The following is a 27,318-nucleotide window of genomic DNA, read 5'->3' on the forward strand; positions in this document are numbered from 1 at the left end:
AAAGAGCAGGAAGAGAAAGCTGCGTGTGTGTGTATGTGTGTGTGTCGGTGTCGGTGTGTGTGCAGCCATGGACCTGCGCTCGGAGCTGCTCAAGTCCATCTGGTTCGCTTTCACGGCGCTGGACGTGGAGAAGAGCGGCAAAGTGTCCAAGTCCCAACTGAAGGTGAGTAACAGACCCGAACTGAACCAGAACCGGAGTGTACAAACGTACACAAACCCATTAACACACACTCGGACGTGTGTTAGTGTGAGTGTTAGTGTGTGTGAGTGATGCCAAGCTTTCTGATGGTGTTTTATCATATTTATTTTATTTATGCAAAAGCTACTGTTCTCACACAGCTTAATTTCCTGTGTGTGTGTGTGTGTGTGTGTGTGTGTGTGTGTGTGTGTGTGTGTGTGTGTGTGTGTGGGGCCTCCTTAACCACATGGTGTGCAGCTGCTCAAATATCATTCTAACCTACTTTCTTTCTTTCTTATTATTATTTTTTAAATGGATCTGAAGTAAATATAGAAGAAAATTTTTCTTGTTTTGATAAAAAGGTGTAAATGTGATGTTGAGACGTTCTTTTTTTTTAAATCTTACATATTAAAGAAAAGAAAGAAAGAAAGGATGGATTTTGGTTTAGGAAAAAAAAAGTTATAAAATAATGAAATTATTTTTTCCATATTTTAATTATTTACCTGAACGCTGAATGTAAGTGCAGTCTGACTTGCTCTGAATCAGCTAGTCGAGTTTTCATGTGAGAGCCAATTTCTTACTGAACTTTTTTTAAAGTCTAAAAGAGTTATTTATTATAAATTGGACATAAAATTAAAAAAAAAAAAAAAAGAAAAGTCATAGTAAACCAAAGAAAGGATGACCAAGAAAAACAATGCTGTAGCCACACAATTTAGTCTAAAACAGAAATGCTAAAGTTAAAGGACCTTTACAACTGCAGGGTAAATATAAATCATTTAATATTATTATATATAATAATATATAATAGTGTGTGTGTGTGTGTGTGTGTGTGTGAGTTTGGTGTTAAAGCTGTTAGTCAGATTAAAAATTTTTGCTTACTCACACATACAGGACATTATTATAGTCATGAGTGTCTTGTTATAAAACATTCAAACCATTCTTGCCACCCTGTTGATATAATATATGATAAGAATAAAGAGAGAAGAGAATAAAATAAAAGAAATAGAAATAAAAAAACTGAGGAAAATCAGAAAATTAAGAGGGAGAGATATACTAGAGCAGGGATCTTTAAGTGTCATAAATTCCACGGACCGCCTCAGTGTGGATTTATTTCATGAACATTATTTAAAATTCTGAAATATGTGTAGGTCGGATTTGGCTTCGGTGCTTGGACCCCTAAATATAATAACTTAGCACTGTAACATGATTTAAAAAAAAAAGAAAAAAAAAAAAGTCGTGGCTATGATTGACGGACGCCATGTTGAGATCCACTGTACTAGAGTGAAATATAGAGGAATTAAAAACTATATATATGTGTAAAATGTGTGTGTGTGAGAGAGAGAGAATTGGAAACGTGTGTGTGTGTGTGTGTGTGCCATTCCACTGAGAGTTAATGCTGATTGGTCGCCTGCTGTAACACTCATTATGACGTCATCACCTGTCAGCTGGAATTCAAATTTGCTAGCATTTCATTTAAATGTAAACAGGGTCTCAGGATGAAAAAAAAAGAAATTCAGAATAAAACATCCTCAATAACAGTCTCTCAGGATTTGTTTGTTTGTTTGTTTGTTGATTTATTTGTTTTTGGGAAAAGTGTGCAAGCTGCAAATTAGGACGTGGCCACAAACAAGAGAGTGTGACAATTTTCACCAAAAAAAAAAAAAAAAAAAAAGGGTCCACAAAATGTCACTACCATGACATACTTTACAAACTAATAAAGAATTTCAGTTCTTTGTGTCAGAAATCAAAATAAAGCTGAAAGTCTGTGACTGTAGGTCTTCAACTCAATGTTTGCAGGTTAAAAAAAAAAAAAAGTATCTGAGCTCCTTTACTGAGCGTGTGAACGTGCTAATGCAATCCTACAACCATTAATTTAATTTTACCATTAAATTAATCCTGAATTTCCCTTCAGGGATTAATAAAGCTTATCTTATCTTATTTTATTAGCAATGGCTACAGAGCAGTCTGTTTAATTGTTGATGTAGCTGTCAGTTATTAACAGCTGAACACGTTTAACACGAATACCTTTCTCCTAAAAGCTCTTGAATTTCTTGTCTACTTCGGCTAGTCGTGTCTTTACTGTAACACGGTTCAGAGTTGTTTGTTTTTTTGCCTGAAAGTCTTTTCTCAGTTTTCTCATTGCAATTTTTGTTTCTTTTACTTGAACGACTGACAGAAATTGTGATGAAGCAATTCTAATGTAATTTTGAGGGAACTTTTAAGAAAGTATGACACATGATGGCATAGTTGTTGTTTTTTTTTTTCTTTTCAATTTAAATTGAGTTTCAGATGTTAGTGGGAGGCCACCGGATGTGGTGATACTTCGCTGTGTGTGTGTGTGTGTGTGTGTGTGTGTGTTGATCTGATAACACAAAAGCACCATCTTACACTGAATTCAACATACTGAGGAAATTATTAAAACTGTCAAAAATGCAAAGTCGTGGTTATTGAGTTTGTCACTGCAGTTTGTTTCGGTGTGTAGAGTGTTAATACACTCGGGTTAGGTGTGTGTTACGTGCTCAGTGAAATCGCAGAACATCTGTATTACTTTAGCCGAAAACAAAAACACATTATATCTTTACTAACGGTGAATTATTTAAAAAAATGATTAAAAGCAAATCAGGTTTAATTCACAGGTTTGTTTACAGAGAGAAGCACATTCTTTATTCTTTCTTTTTTTTTTTTTAATGAATTATTTATAATCTCGTCACATTTGTGGATATTGTGGTTGAGGTGTGTGTGAGATTTTTTTTTTTTTTTATAACCTTCTTCCGCAAACACTCAACCAAGTGGATATTTTCAGAGGAGCTTAATTGGTTCTGTTTCTCCGAGTATAAACAGATTAGTGATTTAAACCGCCGTAACCCAGCAGTTCCTCGAGCAGGAATTTCTTTATCGTATCTGATCACGCATTCACACCACAACCTTTTTTTTTCCCGGATCCTGTGGAATCCCAATCCCGAGGCAGCAACTCATTCTGAACCTGTAAAAACAGCAGTGTTGTAATCATTAAGTTTGTTTCTAGCGTCTCAGCTCCAGGGTGGAAAAGTGTGGAATAAATTCCGTCACCGTTGTTTAGATGCAGGAGCAGCAGGAGTCTTGAGCCCTGTTTAGACTGGATTAGTTTTCCATGTGAAGGTGTTTAATGAAGTTATTCCCGAAGTGTCAGGATTTTCCAGACTGCACATGTACGTGTAGTTCTATTAAAATGAGCGGTAGAAATAACTCCAGGTAACATGCTGTATATTCTGAATGGAAAAAAAACTGGAGCGGAGAACCCACAGAGCATTAAAATAATATCAGAGCCGCGACGCTTCAGGGGGTTTTAGGGATGTAACTGAGTTCCTAGCACAGGTACAGACTACAGACATGTTATAGTCATGTGACCTGCTAATGATCAAGAGTGGCCACGCCCCCTATGACGAGCACTTCATAGGACACAATCAGTATGTTCTCAGATTTGTCACTGTTGAGCCTCAATCAGTTAACCAGAGCAGGAAGAGGTGTGTGTGAGTGGTCTGTGTGTGTGTGTGTGTGTGTGTGTGTGTGTGTGTGTGTGTGTGTGTGTGTGTGTGTGAGTAAATCTGTTCGTTATAAGCAGTCTGATATCATGAAAGTAGAGTGTGCATGTAATCAATAGCAGCGGGCCGAGAATTGAGCCTTGGGGAACACCATGTGACGAAACTGTGTGTGTGTGTGTTCCAGGTTCTATCTCATCATCTGTGTACGGTGTTGTGTGTGTGTGTGTGTGTGTGTGTGTTGTAGGTTCTGTCTCATAATCTGTGTACAGAGTTTTGTGTGTGTGTGTATGTGTGTGTGTTCCAGGTTCTATCTCATCATCTGTGTGTGTTGCAGGTTCTGTCTCATAATCTGTGTACGGTGTTGTGTGTGTGTGTGTGTGTGTGTGTGTGTGTGTGTGTGTGTGTGTGTGTGTGTGTGTGTGTTGCATGTTCTGTCTCATAATCTGTGTACGGTGTTGTGTGTGTGTGTGTGTGTGTGTGTGTGTTTGTGTGTGTGTTGCAGGTTCTGTCTCATAATCTGTGTACGGTGTTGTGTGTGTGTGTGTGTGTGTGTGTGTGTTGCAGGTTCTGTCTCATAATCTGTGTACGGTGTTGTGTGTGTGTGTGTGTGTGTTGCATGTTCTGTCTCATAATCTGTGTACGGTGTTGTGTGTGTGTGTGTGTGTGTGTGTGTGTTGCATGTTCTGTCTCATAATCTGTGTACAGTGTTGTGTGTGTGTGTGTGTGTGTGTTGCAGGTTCTGTCTCATAATCTGTGTACGGTGTTGTGTGTGTGTGTGTGTGTTGCATGTTCTGTCTCATAATCTGTGTACAGTGTTGTGTGTGTGTGTGTGTGTGTGTGTTGCATGTTCTGTCTCATAATCTGTGTACGGTGTTGTGTGTGTGTGTGTGTGTGTGTTGCAGGTTCTGTCTCATAATCTGTGTACGGTGTTGTGTGTGTGTGTGTGTGTTGCAGGTTCTGTCTCATAATCTGTGTACGGGGTTGTGTTTGTGTGTGTGTGTGTGTGTGTGTGTGTTGCAGGTTTTGTCTCATAATCTGTGTACGGTGTTGTGTGTGTGTGTGTGTTGCAGGTTCTGTCTCATAATCTGTGTACAGTGTTGTGTGTGTGTGTGTGTGTTGCAGGTTCTGTCTCATAATCTGTGTACGGTGTTGTGTGTGTGTGTGTGTGTGTTGCAGGTTCTGTCTCATAATCTGTGTACGGTGTTGTGTGTGTGTGTGTGTGTGTTGCAGGTTCTGTCTCATAATCTGTGTACGGTGTTGTGTGTGTGTGTGTGTGTTGCAGGTTCTGTCTCATAATCTGTGTACGGTGTTGTGTGTGTGTGTGTGTTGCAGGTTCTGTCTCATAATCTGTGTACGGTGTTGTGTGTGTGTGTGTGTGTGTGTGTGTTGCAGGTTCTGTCTCATAATCTGTGTACGGTGTTGTGTGTGTGTGTGTGTGTGTGTGTGTGTGTGTGTTGCAGGTTCTGTCTCATAATCTGTGTACGGTGTTGTGTGTGTGTGTTTGTGTGTGTGTGTGTGTGTGTTGCATGTTCTGTCTCATAATCTGTGTACGGTGTTGTGTGTGTGTGTGTGTGTGTTTGTGTGTGTGTTGCAGGTTCTGTCTCATAATCTGTGTACGGTGTTGTGTGTGTGTGTGTGTGTGTGTGTGTGTTGCAGGTTCTGTCTCATAATCTGTGTACGGTGTTGTGTGTGTGTGTGTGTGTGTGTTGCAGGTTCTGTCTCATAATCTGTGTACGGTGTTGTGTGTGTGTGTTTGTGTGTGTGTGTGTGTGTTGCATGTTCTGTCTCATAATCTGTGTACGGTGTTGTGTGTGTGTGTGTGTGTGTGTGTGTTTGTGTGTGTGTTGCAGGTTCTGTCTCATAATCTGTGTACGGTGTTGTGTGTGTGTGTGTGTGTGTGTGTGTGTGTGTGTTTTGCAGGTTCTGTCTCATAATCTGTGTACGGTGTTGTGTGTGTGTGTGTGTGTGTGTGTTGCAGGTTCTGTCTCATAATCTGTGTACGGTGTTGTGTGTGTGTGTGTGTGTGTGTGTGTTGCAGGTTCTGTCTCATAATCTGTGTACGGTGTTGTGTGTGTGTGTGTGTGTTGCAGGTTCTGTCTCATAATCTGTGTACGGTGTTGTGTGTGTGTGTGTGTGTGTGTGTGTGTTTTGCAGGTTCTGTCTCATAATCTGTGTACGGTGTTGTGTGTGTGTGTGTGTGTTGCAGGTTCTGTCTCATAATCTGTGTACGGTGTTTGTGTGTGTGTGTGTTGCAGGTTCTGTCTCATAATCTGTGTACGGTGTTGTGTGTGTGTGTGTGTCTGTGTTGCAGGTTCTGTCTCATAATCTGTGTACGGTGTTGTGTGTGTGTGTGCGTGTGTGTGTGTGTGTGTGTTGCAGGTTCTGTCTCATAATCTGTGTATGGTGTTGTGTGTGTGTGTGTGTGTTGCATGTTCTGTCTCATAATCTGTGTACGGTGTTGTGTGTGTGTGTGTGTGTGTGTGTTGCAGGTTCTGTCTCATAATCTGTGTACGGTGTTGTGTGTGTGTGTGTGTGTGTGTGTGTTGCAGGTTCTGTCTCATAATCTGTGTACGGTGTTGTGTGTGTGTGTGTGTGTTGCAGGTTCTGTCTCATAATCTGTGTACGGTGTTGTGTATCCCTCACGACCCGGCCGCTCTGGAGGAACATTTCCGTGATGATGATGATGGACCGGTCTCTAGTCAGGGCTACATGCCGTACCTCAACAAGTACATACTCGATAAGGTACTACCCGTCTACTCTCCCTTCTTTCTTTCTCTCTTTCTTTCTGTCTACTCTCCTGTCTTTCTTTCTTTGTCTTTCTCTGTATTTCTTACTTTCTTTCTTTCATTCTGTCATTCATTCTTTTATTCTGTCTTTCATTCTGTCTTTGTGTCTTTTATTCTGTCTTTCTTTCCTGCTTTCTGTCTTTCTCTCTTTTCTTTCATTCTGTCTTTTGTCTTTCTGTCTCTTTCTTTCATTCTGTCTTTTGTCTTTCTGTCTCTTTCTTTCATTCTGTCTTTTGTCTTTCTGTCTCTTTCTTTCATTCTGTCTTTTGTCTTTCTGTCTCTTTCTTTCTTTCTGCCTTTCTTTCTCTCATTCTTTTTTTTTACTTTGTCTTTCTGCCTTTCGTTCTTTCCTTGTCATTCTTTCATTCTCTCTTTCTTTCTGTCTTTTTTCTTTCATTCTCCCTTTCTTTCGGTCTTTGTCTTTCTTTCTTTCTGTTTTTCTTTCTGTCTTTCATTCTGTTTCTTTCAGCAGAGTTACCTTTTGTCTTTTTTTCTTCTTTCGTTTCTTCCTAAAATGTTTCTTGCTCTAACACAGTGCAAAATTGGCCCATTTGACTTATCTTTCTTTCTTTCTTTTTCTTTCTTTCTATGTTTTTCTTCCTGTGCGAGTGATTCATGACTCATCCTGAAAAGTGCAGTAATGCCCGAAAGTCTGAGCGCTTTACTATTTATTCTTTTTCCGTTTCTCTTCCTTTTTCCTATTTAGCTCCTATTTGGTACAAACTCCAGGTAAATCTACTAAAACTAGTGTTGATGTCTTCGTTATTATTCAAATGTTTGCATTTAATAAACAAAAACAAAAATTTCTGTATCTGAACATTTTATCAGTCCCCTAAATCAGCGTTTCTCAACATCTTTACAGTCGGGGCAGTTTTTAACCGTAAAACAAACTTCAGTGCAGATTTATTTTATAAACGCTCTATTAAACAATCTGGAATAAATTAAACATTTAATTTAAAATGTTAAATAATTTAAATGTTTAAATTACTAATATTTAAATAACTTTGATTGCAGTTTCTACTACTGATGCAAATAAATCAAAACACCCACTACTGACTCAAAAGAATCGTAACTTATACTTCTGACTCAAATGAATCAAAACATCTACTAATGACTTAAAAGAATCGTAACGTATACTACTGACTCAAATGAATCAATGTCTACTACTAGCTCAAAAGAATCAGAACATCTACTAATGACTTAAAAGAATCAGAATATATACTACTGTCTCAAAAGAATCAAAACATATACTACTGACTGAAATGAATCAAAATGTCTACTACTGACTCAAAAGAAAATGTACTACTGGCTTAAAGAATCAGAACATCTACTAATGACTTAAAAGAATCAAAATATATACTACTGACTCAAATGATTCTGAACATCTACTACTGACTCAAATGATTCTGAACATCTACAACAGACTAAAAAGAATTAAAATGTCTATTACTGACTCAAATGATTCTGAACATCTACTACTGACTCAAATGATTCTGAACATCTACTACTGACTTAATTGAATAATAACATCTACTACTGACTCAAATGATTCTGAACATCTACTACTGACTTAATTGAATAATAACATCTACTACTGACTCAAATGATTCTGAACACTACAGAAAAGAAGATACTGACCTAGCAAAACCAGAACCCTAACAGTGGCAATGTAACAGAACCAGAGCAACACTGAACCAATTACTGACCCAAATTGTGTGTGTGTGTGTGTGTGTGTGTGTGTGTGAGATTAGGTGGAGGAGGGCAAGTTTGTGAAGGAGGACGTGGACGAGCTCTGCTGGACTCTCACAGCCAAGAAGAACTACAGGCCGACGGGGGACAGCATCCTGCCTCAGAAAGACGCCTTCCGGCTCTGGTGTCTCTTCATCTTCCTCTCGGAGGACAGATATCCGCTAGTGATGATCCCTGATGAGGTGAGACACACACACACACACACACACACACACTACTCTCAGTCTACACCCTCGAGAATTAAAATAAAACGTAGTGAACGAAAAAAAATATACGGCTTACATAACTGCATTTAGCTAATCACAATCGGCTAACAACGTATTAGTAAATGCTAGTATTAATGCTAACCCAAGTGCTGGCTAATTCGCTAAGCACTAGAGCTAACGCTAATGCCATAAATAGAAGCTGGCTTAATCACAATGGCTAAATCTAAAGGAGCAGAATTACCCATAATGCATTGGAAATTAGGTTGTGAATACATGTGAACACAATACCTGATGTGTTAGCTTATTTGTGGTTAGTGTATTAGCAGGTTGAGAGGCGCTAGCTGCTGTGTTGTGGTGACGCGCGTGTGTTTTGTGTTAAGGCGTTTCTGAAGTCTAAACCTCAGGGAGCGCTGGGGCAGGAAGTAAGAAAGCGCCAGGCTTTAAAACTGCAGAGTATTAAAATGTGCTGGTGCCACAATGTCATCTGTGGCGTGGTTTAGCGATAACTTTTCTCCCTTTGTCCCTTTAGCAGTAAAGTACGTGAAGCTAACTGTAGGTACAAATTCTGAAAGCTTGACCACAAACAATCACAGGGCTGACGTGGCTTTATCAAAACAGTGCACACTCGTGTGAGCGAAAGCTAACCTAGCGAGGGAAAAGCAAGCTAGTCAGTGAAAGCTAACATAATGAAGAAAAATAACTTACCGTTTAAAAACAAACTATTAAGTGAAACAACTTGGTGAGCAAAAGCTAGCCTAGCAAGTTGAGATAAAGCTAACCTAGCAACTGAAAGCTAACCTAGTGAGTGCAAAATAACCTCCCAAGTAAAACCTCAGCTAGCAATTGAAAGCTAATCTACTGAGTGAATGCTAACTTAAGCAAAAGCTAATGTATCCAGAGAAAGCTAAGCTAGTGAGGGAAAAACCAACTTAACATGTAAAAACAACCTACTGAGGGAAAGCTAAGCTAGTGAGTCAAATGAAAGCTAACCTAGCAAGTGAAAGGTAGCCTGGGGACTGAAAACTAACCTAGCGTGTGTAAACTAACATAGCGACTGAAAGCTAACATACTGCAAGCTAGCAACTGAAAGCTAATCAAGTGAATGAAAGATAACCTAGTGAGAAAAAAAAACAACTTCACATGTAAACGCAAACTACTAAAAAAAAAAAAAAGAAAACTAATATATCAAAAGAAAGCTAAGCTAATGAGCGAAAGCTAATATATCAAAAGAAAGCTAAGCTCGTGAGCGAAAGCTAATATATCAAAAGAAAGCTAAGCTAGCGAGCGAAAGCTAATATATCAAAAGAAAGCTAAGCTAGCGAGAGTGAAAGCTAATATATCAAAAGAAAGCTAAGCTAGCGAGAGTGAAAGCTAATATATCCAAAGAAAGCTAAGCTAGCGAGAGAAAGCTAATATATCAAAAGAAAGCTAAGCTAGCGAGCGAAAGCTAATATATCAAAAGAAAGCTAAGCTAGCGAGCGAAAGCTAATATATCAAATGAAAGCTAAGCTCGCGAGCGAAAGCTAATATATCAAAAGAAAGCTAAGCTAGCGAGAGTGAAAGCTAATATATCCAAAGAAAGCTAAGCTAGCGAGAGAAAGCTAATATATCAAAAGAAAGCTAAGCTAGCGAGCGAAAGCTAATATATCAAAAGAAAGCTAAGCTAGCGAGCGAAAGCTAATATATCAAATGAAAGCTAAGCTCGCGAGCGAAAGCTAATATATCAAAAGAAAGCTAAGCTAGCGAGCGAAAGCTAATATATCAAAAGAAAGCTAAGCTCGCGAGCGAAAGCTAATATATCAAAAGAAAGCTAAGCTAGCGAGCGAAAGCTAATATATCAAAAGAAAGCTAAGCTCGTGAGCGAAAACTAATATATCAAAAGAAAGCTAAGCTATCGAGCGAAAGCTAATATATCAAAAGAAAGCTAAGCTAGCGAGCGAAAGCTAATATATCAAAAGAAAGCTAAGCTAGCGAGAGTGAAAGCTAATATATCAAAAGAAAGCTAAGCTCGTGAGCGAAAGCTAATATATCAAAAGAAAGCTAAGCTATCGAGTGAAAGCTAATATATCAAAAGAAAGCTAAGCTATCGAGTGAAAGCTAATATATCAAAAGAAAGCTAAGCTAGCGAGCGAAAGCTAATATATCAAAAGAAAGCTAAGCTCGTGAGCGAAAGCTAATATATCAAAAGAAAGCTAACCTAGTTAGCTAATATATCAAAAGAAAGCTAAGCTAGTGAGTGAAAGCTAATATATCAAAAGAAAGCTAAGCTATCGAGCGAAAGCTAATATATCAAAAGAAAGCTAAGCTAGCGAGCGAAAGCTAATATATCAAAAGAAAGCTAAGCTCGTGAGCGAAAGCTAATATATCAAAAGAAAGCTAACCTAGTTAGCTAATATATCAAAAGAAAGCTAAGCTAGTGAGTGAAAGCTAATATATCAAAAGAAAGCTAAGCTATCGAGCGAAAGCTAATATATCAAAAGAAAGCTAAGCTCGCGAGCGAAAGCTAATATATCAAAAGAAAGCTAAGCTAGCGAGCGAAAGCTAATATATCAAAAGAAAGCTAAGCTCGTGAGCGAAAACTAATATATCAAAAGAAAGCTAAGCTATCGAGCGAAAGCTAATATATCAAAAGAAAGCTAAGCTAGCGAGCGAAAGCTAATATATCAAAAGAAAGCTAAGCTAGCGAGAGTGAAAGCTAATATATCAAAAGAAAGCTAAGCTCGTGAGCGAAAGCTAATATATCAAAAGAAAGCTAAGCTATCGAGTGAAAGCTAATATATCAAAAGAAAGCTAAGCTATCGAGTGAAAGCTAATATATCAAAAGAAAGCTAAGCTAGCGAGCGAAAGCTAATATATCAAAAGAAAGCTAAGCTCGTGAGTGAAAGCTAATATATCAAAAGAAAGCTAAGCTATCGAGCGAAAGCTAATATATCAAAAGAAAGCTAAGCTCGCGAGCGAAAGCTAATATATCAAAAGAAAGCTAAGCTAGCGAGCGAAAGCTAATATATCAAAAGAAAGCTAAGCTCGTGAGCGAAAACTAATATATCAAAAGAAAGCTAAGCTATCGAGCGAAAGCTAATATATCAAAAGAAAGCTAAGCTAGCGAGCGAAAGCTAATATATCAAAAGAAAGCTAAGCTAGCGAGAGTGAAAGCTAATATATCAAAAGAAAGCTAAGCTCGTGAGCGAAAGCTAATATATCAAAAGAAAGCTAAGCTATCGAGTGAAAGCTAATATATCAAAAGAAAGCTAAGCTATCGAGTGAAAGCTAATATATCAAAAGAAAGCTAAGCTAGCGAGCGAAAGCTAATATATCAAAAGAAAGCTAAGCTCGTGAGTGAAAGCTAATATATCAAAAGAAAGCTAACCTAGTTAGCTAATATATCAAAAGAAAGCTAAGCTAGTGAGTGAAAGCTAATATATCAAAAGAAAGCTAAGCTATCGAGCGAAAGCTAATATATCAAAAGAAAGCTAAGCTAGCGAGCGAAAGCTAATATATCAAAAGAAAGCTAAGCTCGTGAGCGAAAGCTAATATATCAAAAGAAAGCTAACCTAGTTAGCTAATATATCAAAAGAAAGCTAAGCTAGTGAGTGAAAGCTAATATATCAAAAGAAAGCTAAGCTATCGAGCGAAAGCTAATATATCAAAAGAAAGCTAAGCTAGCGAGCGAAAGCTAATATATCAAAAGAAAGCTAAGCTAGCGAGAGTGAAAGCTAATATATCAAAAGAAAGCTAAGCTCGTGAGCGAAAGCTAATATATCAAAAGAAAGCTAAGCTATCGAGTGAAAGCTAATATATCAAAAGAAAGCTAAGCTATCGAGTGAAAGCTAATATATCAAAAGAAAGCTAAGCTAGCGAGCGAAAGCTAATATATCAAAAGAAAGCTAAGCTCGTGAGCGAAAGCTAATATATCAAAAGAAAGCTAACCTAGTTAGCTAATATATCAAAAGAAAGCTAAGCTAGTGAGTGAAAGCTAATATATCAAAAGAAAGCTAAGCTAGCGAGCGAAAGCTAATTTATCAAAAGAAAGCTAAGCTATCGAGTGAAAGCTAATATATCAAAAGAAAGCTAAGTTAGCGAGTGAAAACTAATATATCTAAAGAAAGCTAAGCTAGCGAGCGAAAGCTAAAATATCAAAAGAAAGCTAAGCTCGTGAGCGAAAGCTAAAATATCAAAAGAAAGCTAAGCTCGTGAGCGAAAACTAATATATCTAAAGAAAGCTAAGTTAGCGAGTGAAAACTAATATATCTAAAGAAAGCTAAGCTAGCGAGTGAAAGCTAATATATCAAAAGAAAGCTAAGCTAGCGAGCGAAAGCTAATATATCAAAAGAAAGCTAAGCTAGCGAGAGTGAAAGCTAATATATCAAAAGAAAGCTAAGCTCGTGAGCGAAAGCTAATATATCAAAAGAAAGCTAAGCTAGCGAGTGAAAGCTAATATATCAAAAGAAAGCTAAGCTAGCGAGCGAAAGCTAATATATCTAAAGAAAGCTAAGCTCGCGAGTGAAAGCTAATATATCAAAAGAAAGCTAAGCTAGCGAGCGAAAGCTAATATATCTAAAGAAAGCTAAGCTCGCGAGTGAAAGCTAATATATCAAAAGAAAGCTAAGCTAGCGATCACAGCTACTGTGTGGAACAATCCTGATTCTTGATGCTTGCTGTGTTTATTTCTGCTTCTTCGGCTGGAATTATCAAACAGAACGCTTTCTATGGATAGAAGTATTTGTAAATAGTATTCCTGAGCTCTATATAGCGTTAAAGACGGCATTGTTTTCTTAGAGGAGAGAATTTGTGTCCGTCGTGTGGCTCTGTGGCGCATGGAAGCAAAACACAAAACCTTCAGGAAAAGTGTAAAGTGTAAACAGGAACTAGTTATTTAATTATTTATTTTTTTTACTGTGTTGCTCCAGTGTTAGAAAATGGGCTAAAAGTTCATAAGAACAGCTTTGGTAGTATTTTCTCTCGCTTAAAACTGACGATTTTATGGCTGCAGAGTTTTGAGTTTGCGTTATAAAGTCGCATATTTTATACGTTTTCTGTCCTTAGACTTCCACTATAAGTGAGTTTTGTACAGATTTGAGTGAACAGATTTTCTGTTCTTTGCTCAGTGCAGGGAAACGTCTCTCTCTCTCTCTCTCTCTCTCTCTCTCTCTCACACACACACTCTCATATACAGTTCTGTGCAAAAGTCTTAGGCACATGCAAAGAAATGCTGTAGAGCAAAGATGCCTTCAAAACTAATGAAATTAAATGTTTCTACATTTAAACAAAATACTATAAAGAGCAGTAAACAGTAATAAATGAAAGAAAGTCGATATTTAATGTGACGATCCTTCATTTTTAAAAAAAAATAAACAGTATCTGAGGTGCAGTGTGTGCAGTTTTATAAGGAAATGAGCTGGAAGTGTTACTGAGCATCTTGCAGAAGCAGCCACAGTTCTTCTGGAGACTTTGACTGTCGACTCGCTTCTTATTTCTGCAGCGAAACCCAGCAGCCTTCATTATGTTTTTATCTGAAAAGTGTCTCTTATGGAATCTGCTGCTTTCTTTACTGACATACAAACATTTTTCTGTAACATTTCATTTTGTTCTGGAAAACTAATGTTTGGAATCTAAAATGTTTTTGTACTGAATCAATAATGTAGAAGTCAGAAAATAAACATCTATAACAAAGTTTGTACTAAAAAAAAACAGTGCCAAGACTTTTGCATATATATATATATATACAGATGTACTGTAATTTACTTATTTAGCATCAAGCAACTCTGGGGATAAATATAAAGGGGTGTGTGTGTGTGTGTGTGTGTGTGTGTGTGTGTGTGTGTGTGTGTGTGTGTGCGTTTGTTATTCGCTCGATCTTAGCACAGAAAATAAGGTCGACATTTTCTTCTCTCTTTCATGCTTGCACTCTTTCCGCTGTCTTTTAGCTTCTCTTTCCGTGAGGTTACAGTTTGGTTATTTCCTGTAGGCTGTGTGGCATTTAGCAGTTTCACTTATTGCAAGAGGGAGAGGTGTGTGTGTGTGTGTGTGTGTGTGTGTAAGAGAGAGAGAGAGAGAGAGTGAGAAAGCAGATGCCACTTATATTACATAATAATGTTTGTGTGGTTGGATGTATTTCGAGCAGTTTTTACTCGTTATGATCTAATCTAGTGTCACACAATACACACTGTTACATTAGCACACGGTCTGAACACACACTGAACGCAGGTATACACACAGTTCCATGTTTAGCAGGTATCCAGTCAGGTGTATTATCGAATAATGCTGCTGCCTTTTTAGTGCATCATCAGCAGTGCAAACTCTGCAGGGGAAAGTACTAAACCATGCTCAAAATGTCAGCAAAAGTCACCAGATGATGTCATGGACTAATTTGCATATTCATTGAATCATCATGAATGTTTGCATATCAAAACGTGCTACATGGAGAAGGAACATTTTGTGAATATGAATAGAATAGAATTGAGCTCACTTTTATTACTGTAAATATTACTAAGAAGAGATTTTAAAACTTATAACACAGAGTGAGTGCATGGACAAACAGTGATCACTGATTGGTCATTGAGAACAATGATGATCGGCAATTGGTTGTTGAGAATAATGATGATCACTGATTGGTTGTTGAGAACAATGGTGATCTGTGATTGGTCATTGAGAACAATGATGGTCAGCGATTGCTCGCTGAGAACAAGGATGATCATTGATTGGTCATTGAGAATAATGATGATCATTGATTGGTCATTTGGAACAATGATGATCATTGATGGGTCGCTGAGAACAAGGATGGTCAGCGATTGGCCGCTGAGAACAAGGATGGTCAGCGATTGGTCGTTGAGAACAAGGATGGTCAGCGATTGGTCGCTGAGAACAAGGATGGTCAGCGATTGGTCGCTGAGAACAAGGATGGTCAGCGATTGGTCGTTGAGAACAAGGATGGTCAGCGATTGGCCGTTGAGAACAAGGATGGTCAGCGATTGGTCGCTGAGAGCAATTGTGATCAGCGATTGGTCATTTAGAGCAGTGATGAACAGCCATTGTGATCAGTAATCAATCTTTTACCCTGTCAGTGTAAGAGGACCACCACAGGAGTACCACTGACCCAATATTTAAAGCCCAGAGACACTGAGGTACTTCAAGACCCCAGCAACACTGCTCCACCAGATCCACTCTTACACCACTACATTAGTGTCACTGCTCTACAATAGTCTACCATATAAGTATTGCATTGAGGAGTATTGTGTGTGTTAGCTGTTGCTTCACACTTCCAGATGATAAGTAATCTCACCACACTGAGTTGTGTTAATAACCTCCTCACCACAGCTCGAGCACTCTGCTACTGGCCCTTTTAATTCTCATGTTCCAGTTTTGGTGTTATTCTATACTCATTAACCCACACTAATCAAATCAAATGAAATACTAATCAAATCTAGAGCCAATCAAACTCCGATTGAGTGTCTGTATCATTTCTCATCTTTAGGAAGTAGCAAGTAATAACAATAATTATATTTAGTACAATGGTATGTTATTTAAGGACACAGCCTTGAGCTTTTTCTGCACTATTTCTATCTCTACTCATTTCTCTTTTTCAATCAGTGGCAAGACGGGTAACCAAATCTAGTGTTAGAGCCCTAGATTGCACTCTGCAATGGAAATAATGACAAAATGTGGTATTTGTTACTGCACCACACTGTAAAAGTGCTGTAACACCTTCTAACGTGTGCTTCTCTTCCCCCTCAGGTGGAGTACCTGCTGAAGAAGCTGTGCATGGCCATGAGTGTGGAGCTGAACTGTGTGGAGCTGGAGGACTTTATTTCCCAGGATTCCATTCAGCAGAACGGTTTCAGTGTATGGGCGTTCCTGGAGATGATGAATTCCGGGAAGCTCACTAAAGGACTTACCAAGGAAACGATCAGCATGGCCATTGAGGAAGTGTATCGAGAGATAGTGGGGGATGTGCTGAAAGAGGTAGGGGGTTGCGTCTTTTTAGAATTAAAACTTGGGTGGCATTTCTATGAAAAGCAAGATATAGTTAGCGTCTTTCTGCAGTAGTTCCTGTGTCAGGGCTAAAATAGTCTCTCACACAGAGAGTTAGGAAATGGTAGTTATGGTGCTAATGAACTCTTCCCTTTCCCTTTGAATGAATATGACCTATAACCTAGTTAAGATAGTATAGATGTTGCTAGCTATCTAACGCAAGCAAATACCAAGGAGTAGGGTTGGCAAGCCATGTTAAAGGATGGTAAAAAAAAAAGATGGTTGAGTTAATACGCTGTCTCCTGAGGAAATTCTTGCCTTAATTTCCATATGTTGGAATGGTGGAAATTAGTGGACCAGGAGACTAGGAACCTTGGAAACAATAAACTCTCGAAAGTAGGACACTATCAAACAAGGAGCTTAAGAAACCAGAAGACTGTGAAATGAAGATCCTGGGAAGCTAGTAGTCTATCAAACAAGCAGCCAGACAGAACAGAACAGGGAACTAGAAGACTAGATACTTGTGAGATAAGAAACTAGGAAACAAGGTACCTGGGAAACTAGCAGACTATTAGACAAGGAACTTTGGATACAAGGAGACTAGTAAACAAAGAACCTGAGTGAACTGGAGAATATCAGACATAGATCCTTGGAAACTAAAGAGAGACTAGGGGACTAGAACACACCTGTAAACGTAAGAATCTAGTAGACTGCAAAGCAACCTGTGAACCAAGCGGACTTGGAGATGGAGAACCTGTAAAAGTACGAGACTAGGAAACGAGGTACCTGGGAGGCTAGGAGATTATCAAACAAGGAATCTTGGAAACATGGAGACTAGGCAACAAGAAACCTCAGTAAATAGGAAACTATCAGACCTTGGAGATTAAAAAAAAAAATACCAAGCAAGGAACGTGACAGACTAGGGGGACTAGAAGATTAGAAACCTGTGAAAGAGACTCAGAAACAAGGTAACTTGTAAACTAGGAGACTATTAAACAAAGGTTCTTGGAAACAGAAAGTCTAGGAAGGAAGAAACCTCAGTAAATAGGTGACTATTAGACATAAGAAAAACTAAGGAAATGTAAGGAACTATCAAGGAACATGGGAAAGTGGGAACTAAATCGCACATGTGAAACTAAGAATCTAGGATACAAGTATCCCAGGAATCTAGCAGACTGTAAAGCAACCTATGAACCTACAGGACTGGGAGACGAGGAACTGTGAAAGCAAGAGACTGGGAAATGAGGTACCTGGGGGGCTAGGAATCTTGGAAATATAGAGACTAGTCAACAAGGTACCTTAGTAAATAGGAGAATGTCAGACCATGGAAATTAAAAAAATATTGAGCAAGGTACATGAGAAACTAGAGGACTAGAATTTAAGGAATCTGTGAAACTAAGAAACCGGGATACTGGGAATCTAGGGGACTACAAACTAGCAATCTGTAAAACTAGGGGACTGGGAAACGAGGAACCCGTGAAAGTAAGGGAATAGGAAATGAGTTATGTTGGAAGCTAGAATATTAGGAATCAAGGGAACACTGTGAGCATACTGGTGGCAGGCATCTACACACTTCAGTGGAAAAAAATCTGATCCATTTCACTTAGACATATGAAACATGTTACAATGGCAAGGAAGACGCTGTTCCTTCCTCTTGTGATGATGCTGAACAGGGATTAAATTGTGAATGAGCACGTTTACAGATGGTGAATCTCAGTTAAAATGTGTGTGTGTGTGTGTGTATCAGGGCTACCTGTGGAAGAAGGGTCAGTTGAGGAGGAACTGGACGGAGCGCTGGTTCACCCTCAAGCCAAGCTCTCTGGACTACTACGTCAGCGAAGACCGCAAAGAGCGCAAAGGCAGCATCACACTGGACACCAACTGCTGCGTAGAGGTGTGTGTGTGTGTGTGTGTGTCTTAAACCCCAAATGGGAGTTTAAGCCCTATGGTCATCTTCCAAATCACCAAAGTGCAGCGCTATATTGCACTATTGGTCAAGGGTGCATGAGATAAAGGAAAAAAAAGGCAGTGTTTGAGAAGCTCGTTGTGTTTCTTGTGAAGATTTTTTTTGAGTTAGACTTGAAGGTAGAGTCAGTGTTGGCGTTCCGCTTTCCGTTTGCTGTCAAACCCGATCAGCCCTTACCGTGTGTGTGTGTGTGTGTGTGTGTGTTCTGCAGGTTCTACCAGACAGAGATGGGAAGAGGTGTATGTTCTGCCTGAAGACGATCTCCAAGACATTCGAGCTCAGCGCCTCAGACACCAAACAGCGTCAGGAGTGGACGACAGGTGAGCGTCCTCCACTCTCCTCTCTGCAAACTCTACTTACGTCTCTTTTTGTGTTTTTAAGATCAAACCGCTAATTCAAGCACAATTCTCCATGCACTTGGCTGAAATTTTTAATCTGTACTACACAATCATCTGGATCATTTTTGTTTTGGCCAAATAGTAGAACTAAAATTTGCTTTATAGTCGTTATTTTATGGTTGGCTGTTCATCCCATGTTCGTCTTGGTGTATGAGGTAGTGTGCGTGTTACCCATAATGCACTGTGAGTGTACTGTATGTTAACGTAGAGAAATAGCTGCGTGAGATGAGTTGGTTTACAATTCAAATAAGATAATAATAATAATAATAGTAAGACATAACATTAGCTCAATATTGTGTAAGACAGAGTTAGAGGTCATTAGCATCAGGCTTGATGCCCCATTTATTTGCCCCATTTTTAAAAATATTAGTTTGGAATAGAAAATTAAATTGTGTGGTTTAGTTTGCATGCTATGTGGACTGATGATGTGGTGTGGCACTTGTGATAGTGTTTATGTAGCTTATTGGCCCATAGAGTAAGCAGCGTGTGCGGTTTGGGACGCGTCCACAGTGGACTGATGATGTAAGAGGTTTGTGATGATGTTTGTGTGGCCATCCTGAGGAGAATGGTTCTGTACCACATGGATACACCAAAGAGTGCGATGGATAGTTTTACATGGATAGCCAAAAGATTGCTCAAAACAGTTTATGCCCAAATCTTATTCATTCTTCAGTAAACTTTACTTGGATGCCTGAGACTTACAGCTAAAAACTCTACGGAAATTTTTACTGAAGTACTGAGGATCCACTCAGTAATGTTTGACGCTATACCTGTTTATAGCTGTTTGACTGTTAATAGCACACAGCTGTGGAAAAGTAATGACTCATATTCGCACTATCCCTGGAGAAGACAGGTTCCCTTTTGAGTCTGGTTCCTCTCAAGGTTTCTTCACCATGTCATCTCAGGGAATTTGTCCTCACCATTGTCGTCTCTCTCTTGCTCATTCAAGAGCCAAGTCTAAGTCTAAATACGGAAGCTGCTTTGTGATTGAAATGAGTACATAGTGAATAAGCTTTTTATTCAAAGCGACGTACCATTGAGACAGGATGAAACCTGAGCAGTTGAGGGTTATGGGCCTTGCTCAAGGGCCCAACAGTGGCAGCTTGATGATGCTAGTATTTGAGCTCGCAACCTTCCATTCAGTAGCTCAACGACATAACCGTTGAGCTACCGCTGCCCCATTGTGTGGTTTGGGACAGTTCCACAATGGCCTGGTTAGGAAAAGAATAATAGGAATGGAATAGTTAGATGTTTATGATGGTGTTTATCTGGCCTATGGAGTAAGTAGATTTGAGACGTGTCCATTGTGGACTGGCATGACGGTTTTGTTTGTGTTTCTGTGGCCTGTATAAGGTGTTATTTCGGTCGTGTAATCATGGATCAGTGATGGTCTGTATAGTGAATAGTGTGTCATTTGGAACATTTCCACAATGGACTGGTGTTAGTTAAATGTTTATGATGATGTTTATGTGGCCTGTATAGGGAACAGGATGTATTTTTTGGGACATGTCCACAGTGGACTGATGATGGAGGTAATGTAGTCTATGTAGTGTATAGTGTGAAGGTCTGGGACGTTTCCACAACGGACTAGTAATAGACTAGTAATTAATGATTGTGTTTATGTGGCCTGTAGAGTAAATAGGGTGTGGATTGAGATGTCTCCAGTGGTAAGACATTTGTGATGGTGTTTATGTGGCCTATATATGGATTGTGATGGTTTGGATAGACTAATGGTGTTAATGTAGTCTGTATAGTGAATAGTGTGTGAAGGTTTGGGACATTTCCACAATGGACTGATAATAGACATTAATGATTGTGTTTATATGGCCTATAGAGTAAACAGGGTGTGGATTGAGACGTCTCCAGTGGGCACTGAAAGTTGTTAGATGTTTGCGATTGTGTTTATGTGGCCTGTATAGGGATTGTGTGGTTTCGGACATGTCCACAATAGACCGATGAAGGTGTTAATGCAGTCTATCTGGTGAATAGTGTATGGTTTGGGACATGTCCACAATGGACTGATGATAGTGAGATGTTTGTGATGGTGTTTACGTGGCCTGTGTGATGAATTTGGGACTGAAGCGGGATGTTGTGTTTGGTCCCCCAGCGATCCAGACGGCGATCCGGCTACACGCGGAGGGGAAGTGCTCCCTGCATAAGGAGCTGAAGCTGAAGCGGCGGGAGCAGCGTGACCGCAGGGAGAGGAGGCGGGAGGAGAAGGAGCAGGAGCTGCAGCACCTCCATCTGCTGCAGGAGGAACGCGAGCGCAAGAACGCTGAGCTGGAGCTGCTGAAGGAGGCGCAGAGGCAGGCGCAACTACTGCTAGAACAAGAGGAACAGCGGAGACGCGAGCAGCATGAACAGCTCCAACAAGCACTGGAGCTCCAGCTGAGGGAGGCGCAGGAGGTACTGGGGGGAGCCGGTAGGGGTGTGTGTTGGCTATAACTGTACAATAGTAATAGGATAAGTGCTAACGTGTGTGTGTGTGTGTGTGTAGGCACGTGTGTTTATGCAGGCTGAGATGGCTCTGAAGGAGGAGGAGGCGGAACGTCAGAGGAGGAGGATCCGAGAGCTGGAGGAGCTGCAGCAGAGATTAGAGGAGGCACTGAGACAGGAGATCAAAGCAAGACAGGACGAGGAGCAGCACCGATCCAAACAAGCCAGGTACACACACACACACACACACACACACACACACACACACTGCTGTGCCCTGACACTGCAGATTTGAAATGCTATAAGGGCTTGAGGCCTGGTGTATGGGTGCGTACAAGTTCCCGTATAAAGAACTTACACAACGTTCATCAGGAAGTCACCAGAGGAAGTGCTCATCTCACAGTCAACTGGAGGGACACACACACACAAACACACACACACACACACACACACACACAGCTATTTTCAGATGGTGAATGTTGCTAAAGGAGAACATGATGATGATGATGATGAGGACTGCACAGGTTGCTGGAGCAGGAAGAGAGGATGTACGCTCTAACGATAATCGCAGTACATTTTCGTTATTTTCTTAAATTAGAAGCCGGAGTGTGTGTATATACAGCGGGAAAAAACTGCCTCTTGTCTGTTTCGGTTAACATGTTACACATGAGAAAAGTTTACAAACGCACTTCCTTTCTTCCTCTTCTAGGTAAAAAGACGTTATGTAATGCTGCGATTAATAAGAAATTGTGCATGTAAACTAAAACAAACAAGAGGCAGCTTTATCCCCCCAAGCGCCTGGTGGTTATCATTTAAAATAAAATAAACTAAAATAAAATTTAAAAAAAGACAACATTGTATATATACAAACTCCAATTTCTACCACCAGAGGCTTGACAGCTCTATTTGAAAGCATTATTAATCATTTTGTAATCATCATTACCATCAAAATGAGAAACTTCAATGGCATCCCTCATAAATATATTTAACTGATGTTAACTATGTGTCTGTGTTAGCGAAGCCAAACACACACTGATGGATTTTATTTTATATTAATGAACTCAAAACATTTTCCATTTACCGTGACTGAAAGTGAGAACATGACGTCAGCGCATCGATCAGGCCGGAAAACCGAGCCCAGATGAGAGCACTTGGAAAAAGATAAGCTAGAAGAAGGGGGCGGGGCTTACAGGGTGTCGGTTAATATCAGAGTTCAAAACGCACATGCAACTGTCAATCATTCTAGATTCATGTGTTGATTGGCTCATCTGCTGTTTTCATTGAGAGACTCGTAGTAGAGTTCTCCAACTTTAAAATGCGTAGCTCCTATGGAAGATGCGTAGAAGGAGGATGAGGATGAGGAATGATGAAGGCTCTGATAATTGATGATGATGGTAATAATGATGTTGATAGTGATGATGGTAATGTTTATGATGGTGCTAGTGATTATGCTGGTTGCTGGAGGAGGAGGAGCAGTTGATGATGATGATGATGATGTTGATGACTGTGCAGGTTGCTGGAGGAGGAGGAGGATAAGATGAAGGCCCTGATGACTCTGCAGGAGGAGCAAGAGGAGTTCATTCAGAGGGAGCAGAAGGAGAAAGAGGAGCTGAAACAGGAGATGGAGAACAAAACGCGAGCGCTGGAGGAGGCGCAGAAACAGCTGGATGAGATCAGAGCTAACAGACACAGAGTGGAGCAGGACGTGGTGGTCAGCACAAACACACACTAACACACACTAACACACACACACACACAAACACACACACACACACACACACTGCTACACGCCTCCACACACCTCCACACTCTGCCGACTGGCTTTGCGTACGTTTCATGTTTGATTGAGGTTTGGTTAAATTAAATTGTTGGATTTATCATGTTTGTTGATTGCTGATTGCGTGTGTGTGTGTGTGTGTGTGTGTGTGTGTGTGTGTGTGTGTGTGTGTGTCAGGCTGCTCAGAGGAAGCTCCGGCAGGCGAGCACTAATGTCAAACACTGGAACGTTCAGATGAACAGACTGATGCACCCTATTGGACCCGGAGGTATGAGTGTGTGTTTGTTTGTGTGTGTGTGTGTGTGTGTGTGTGTGTGTGTGTGTGGTTAAAGATTACAAGTAATTAAACATAAAGCTGCTGCTGCTGCTGCTGCTGTAACTACCCTGTGCTCAATCTCATGCTCCATCGTTCCATTACTTGTGAATGCGACCCAAAGCGATTCAAACTCCTCCACTTGCGCTTGGTTAATTTTCAGAGACGATGCATCATCCTTTTCCAGGAGAGAATCATGGCTTCTTGCTGCATTCGAATAAACTCATAACTTGGAAAAAAACAAGAAAACACCCCCTCAAATCAGACACGCAATTCAGAAACTCGGGACGGTCTCCTCAACCCCGAGCTCAGCAAGTGACAACATGGCCGCTCATCAACAGCATAAACGAGTTACACTGTATATACACCTATAAGCTTTAGCTCAATCAACATACAGACATATTTGCTTGTTGAATCTATAACGCTGACTCTACACTTCTCTGTTTTGAGAAGAAACATATGCATCACTCATTGCAGTTATCAGGCTAGCTTGTTGCTAACAAAAGATGAACATGGAGGCGTCCATGTTTTTCACCCAGTTTGTATTTTGAAGCTTATAGAGGTAGAAAACGGCGTACGTCCGAGTTCTGACTTCTCGCTTCAGAGCCTTAAGTTCAGCGGTAAAATATTCCATGTGATGAAGTCAACAGGACGACTTGAACCGGTATCATCTTCAGATGCTCTCCTGACTCGTTATCCTGTACATGAAAATGTTAAAAAGGTGCATCATTAGCGGAAAAAACATAGAATTAGCTTGATTTAATTTTAGGAATGTGAACGCAGATCTCGCAGGGACTGAATGACTCACAGTAGTGGATAACAATCCCCAGAAAACCTCAGCGAACATGGATCTAAACCTTCTCCATGTCCACCAAAGCACATCTAGACCGGCTTGGCCGATTTTCATGACCTGTTTAATTATCTGTATTTAGGATTAAAAAATGTTTACAAAATTTCTCAGATTGAATGTAAGGTTTAGGTGTCTGTCAGATCCTTTACTATACGCTGCTGTAGACTTTCCCAGGGGAGCTGAGAGGCGCTCCTCCATTTTTATTATTATTTTTATTATTTTTTAAACCACCTCAGGTTTGCTATTCCTGAAGGACTTTGGAAAAATCATTACAAGAAACAAAATTCCAATAACGTCACCAGCACTTGGGTTCAGATCAGACGCCTTTTCAACCCCACTTTTTGTAACCTGGTCAGGGTGGCGGCGGTTTGGATCGGATTGGATCGGATCAGAGCGCATCCCGGGAAAATACATATTGGATAGGATTCCAGTCATAACAGGGCATCGTACACACTCACGTTCACTCCCAGAGCGATTTAGTATTTCTCGTATCAAGTCTACTTACCTGCTTGTTAAAACTTCATTAGTATCTCTCTCTGTCTCTCTCTCTCTCTGTGTCTCTCTCTCTCATCACTTCTTCCTGTGGAGCTTAAATGGACTTTAATCTGCATCTGTTTTGCTCTCTGTAGAAGTTAGCTAGATATATTGAAAAGCATCTATTATCTTACATTCTGTCTTTCTCTCTGTTGAAGCTGTTGCATATTAGCACCTTCCTTCCTTCCTTCCTTCCTTCCTTCCTTCCTTCCATCCATCCATCCTTGCTTTTATTCATTCATTCATTCATTCACCAATCGAAGCAGTGCTTTAAAGCCCTGAACCCCTGTGGCTTTGATAGATGAAAGTGACGATTTGCATTTCAGGCTGTGTATGTGTTGAATCATTTGTGTGTTTGGCAGAGAAGCGGCCATCGACAGGAGGCTACGGCAGTTTCCGCATCCCGCCGCAGAAGGATCCGGCGCTGCGGCTCAGACGGACGAGCAGCGAACAGGATGAGGAGAGCAAAGAGAACGCTGCGGAGAACCGACTCTCAAAGGCCTCCAACGGAACCATGGACACACACTGAGGGGCGTGGCCAACCCAATCCACACCTCGGTTTCAGTTTCCACTGGCAGGGTGCTTGACTAAAGTGACAAACGATTGCAGATATCCATACGAGAGAGAGAGAGAGAGAGAGTGCGTGCTACTGAAGCCATAACTTCAGCAGCGTAAATCTCACGAAACCCCACGGACTCTCAGTGACTTACCTCAATACTTAACGCTTTCTTTAAGATGCTTTACAGGATCAAAGCAAAGCATACGGCTACTAATGCAGCTAATCCAGAATTTAACACAGCTCCTGTGTTTACACACTTATTGTGGAAAATATTAACTATACACACAAGTTTTCGTTCCGTATTTTTGCTTGTAGATGTATGCGTGATGTACGTTATGTACACAGATGTGTGATGATTACACTCGGTTTAGCGAGACTTAGCTTTTCTCAGAGGAACTGAGAACTAAAGGCCTCGGCATACTTCATGCGGAGACGACGTTCGGCTAGTTTTCACGAGTGTGGAGCAAACGGACATCATTTCGAGATTTAAACAAAAAACAAAAAGTGCGGAAAAAGTGAGTCTCCTTGTCAATGTATCACTTATTGTATCACTAGAATGCTAAATTCACCATCTTCACCGTCCCTCAGTTTATTTAATGGTCTCTTTTTGTAAATATGGAACAAAATAAGCACCTCTTCCTCTCCCTCATGCTCTTATCATGTGTTTATGTACTCCCATCAGCGAGCAATCATCTTCCTGTAGTCGTGGAGATTTTAACAGTGCCACCTGCTGTACTGGATGACGGCAAATTCGATAACTAAGCTCAAGAGGGTGGTTTGGTCTTCATATCAACCTCACAGACGTCATTAAGTATGCTGAGGCCTTCAGTGTGCTTGTAAACGTAGCTAACGTTTATTCTGTATTCCACATTATATTTTTTATTGTTTCATCTGCATGTAAAGGCTAAGTGTACAATAAATCATCATGACACACAATGCCAACGTCTCGGGTGATTTCTTGCTGTTCAGATTTGAATCTTGAGTTGCAGGGTGAAGTTGAAGGAAACTAGCTGAAACTCTGAAGCCACTGTGGTTTCTGCACTTCCTGCTAATGCTGCAGAAAACATGTCAAAACTGAGCACACTCCTCACACACACACACACACACACACACACACGGGTAAACGCCTGAGTTTTAGTAAAATCATTACAATGCTCTGCATGCCAAGTTTTCTCATGCGCCTTCAGTGAATGATGACTTTTTTTTTTATTCTTTTTTTTTTTTTTTTTTTTTACAAAAAAGGTGCAAAGTGTACGTCAGATTTCCTGTTTTCTAATGAAGCCCCTGCTTTGACGTCTGAATAAGTTGGAACGTGAAATGCCTCCACTGGGTCATGGCTCTAAACGTCTCTAAATGTTTTATTGCATAAGGCTTATGTATGAGAAAACAAAATATATACAATCATGGGCTAAAAATAATAATAATAAAAACAGGCCAAGCCCAAAATGGCAAATATGAAGCTTCTAATGCTCTTAAGAACAAATGATAGGTGAGAAAATGAGCAGGAATGAAACAGATGCACTCCTGAGAGCTCTTGTGTCTCCATTCGCTGGTTTCCTTTTTGCTGTTTGGGGAAAAACTAGAAACAGGGAAATTCATTTCTATAGTCGTCTTGTATGCAAAATCATGACTATGATTAAGATGTCTAATGTAAAATTCAAACTAACACATGTCCGGGTGTACAAAATGTTCCAAAAATATCTTCTGGGATTTTTTTCTTAAAAGATTAGTGATTATTTGGTTTTCTGCCACCTGATGCAGCTCATCAAGAGCCACAAGACTTAAACATTGACAGAAATCAAAGGAAAAAGCTCTCGCATACTGAGCTCCTTTATCTATCTGTTTCATTCTTGTTAATTTCTTGACCAAAGATTTGTTGTTAAGATCATAAAAAGCTTCATACGTTGCTATTTTGGGCTTGGCCCATTTATTTATTTATTTATTTATTTATGTATTTTATATATATATATATATATATATATATATATATATATATATATCTCCCACGAGTGTATGAACCTAGAAAACTGTTGTTTTTAATCTTTGAAAACTAGCTGTTGTTTATGTAAAATATTAC

At 39.9% G+C, this 27,318-nt stretch overlaps 1 protein-coding gene across 2 annotated transcripts in view; it reads left to right on the plus strand.

Annotated features, from left to right (window-relative positions):
• The window catches only part of def6a (DEF6 guanine nucleotide exchange factor a), a 26,218-nt gene extending 41 nt beyond the window's left edge, over positions 1-26,177 (plus strand). Inside the window, exons 1-11 of one of the 2 annotated variants that reach the window (XM_034306303.2) lie at positions 1-163; positions 6,301-6,441; positions 8,237-8,416; positions 16,172-16,399; positions 18,156-18,302; positions 18,586-18,694; positions 20,880-21,178; positions 21,270-21,436; positions 22,721-22,919; positions 23,163-23,253; positions 25,050-26,177. The exon at positions 1-163 is cut by the window's left edge and continues 41 nt beyond it. In XM_034306303.2, coding sequence (XP_034162194.1) covers positions 68-163; positions 6,301-6,441; positions 8,237-8,416; positions 16,172-16,399; positions 18,156-18,302; positions 18,586-18,694; positions 20,880-21,178; positions 21,270-21,436; positions 22,721-22,919; positions 23,163-23,253; positions 25,050-25,141 — 1,749 coding nt within the window. In that variant the 5' untranslated portion in view covers positions 1-67 and the 3' untranslated portion in view covers positions 25,142-26,177. Of the gene's footprint in view, positions 164-6,300; positions 6,442-8,236; positions 8,417-16,171; positions 16,400-18,155; positions 18,303-18,585; positions 18,695-20,879; positions 21,179-21,269; positions 21,437-22,720; positions 22,920-23,162; positions 23,254-25,044 lie in introns of both variants that reach the window. The other variant, XM_034306302.2, reaches the window with a different exon arrangement.
• Positions 26,178-27,318: the final 1,141 nt, after the last annotated feature.

The sequence above is a fragment of the Pangasianodon hypophthalmus genome, chromosome 8 (assembly GCF_027358585.1).
Source record: "Pangasianodon hypophthalmus isolate fPanHyp1 chromosome 8, fPanHyp1.pri, whole genome shotgun sequence".
In the NCBI taxonomy this organism is placed as follows: Eukaryota; Metazoa; Chordata; class Actinopteri; order Siluriformes; family Pangasiidae; genus Pangasianodon; species Pangasianodon hypophthalmus.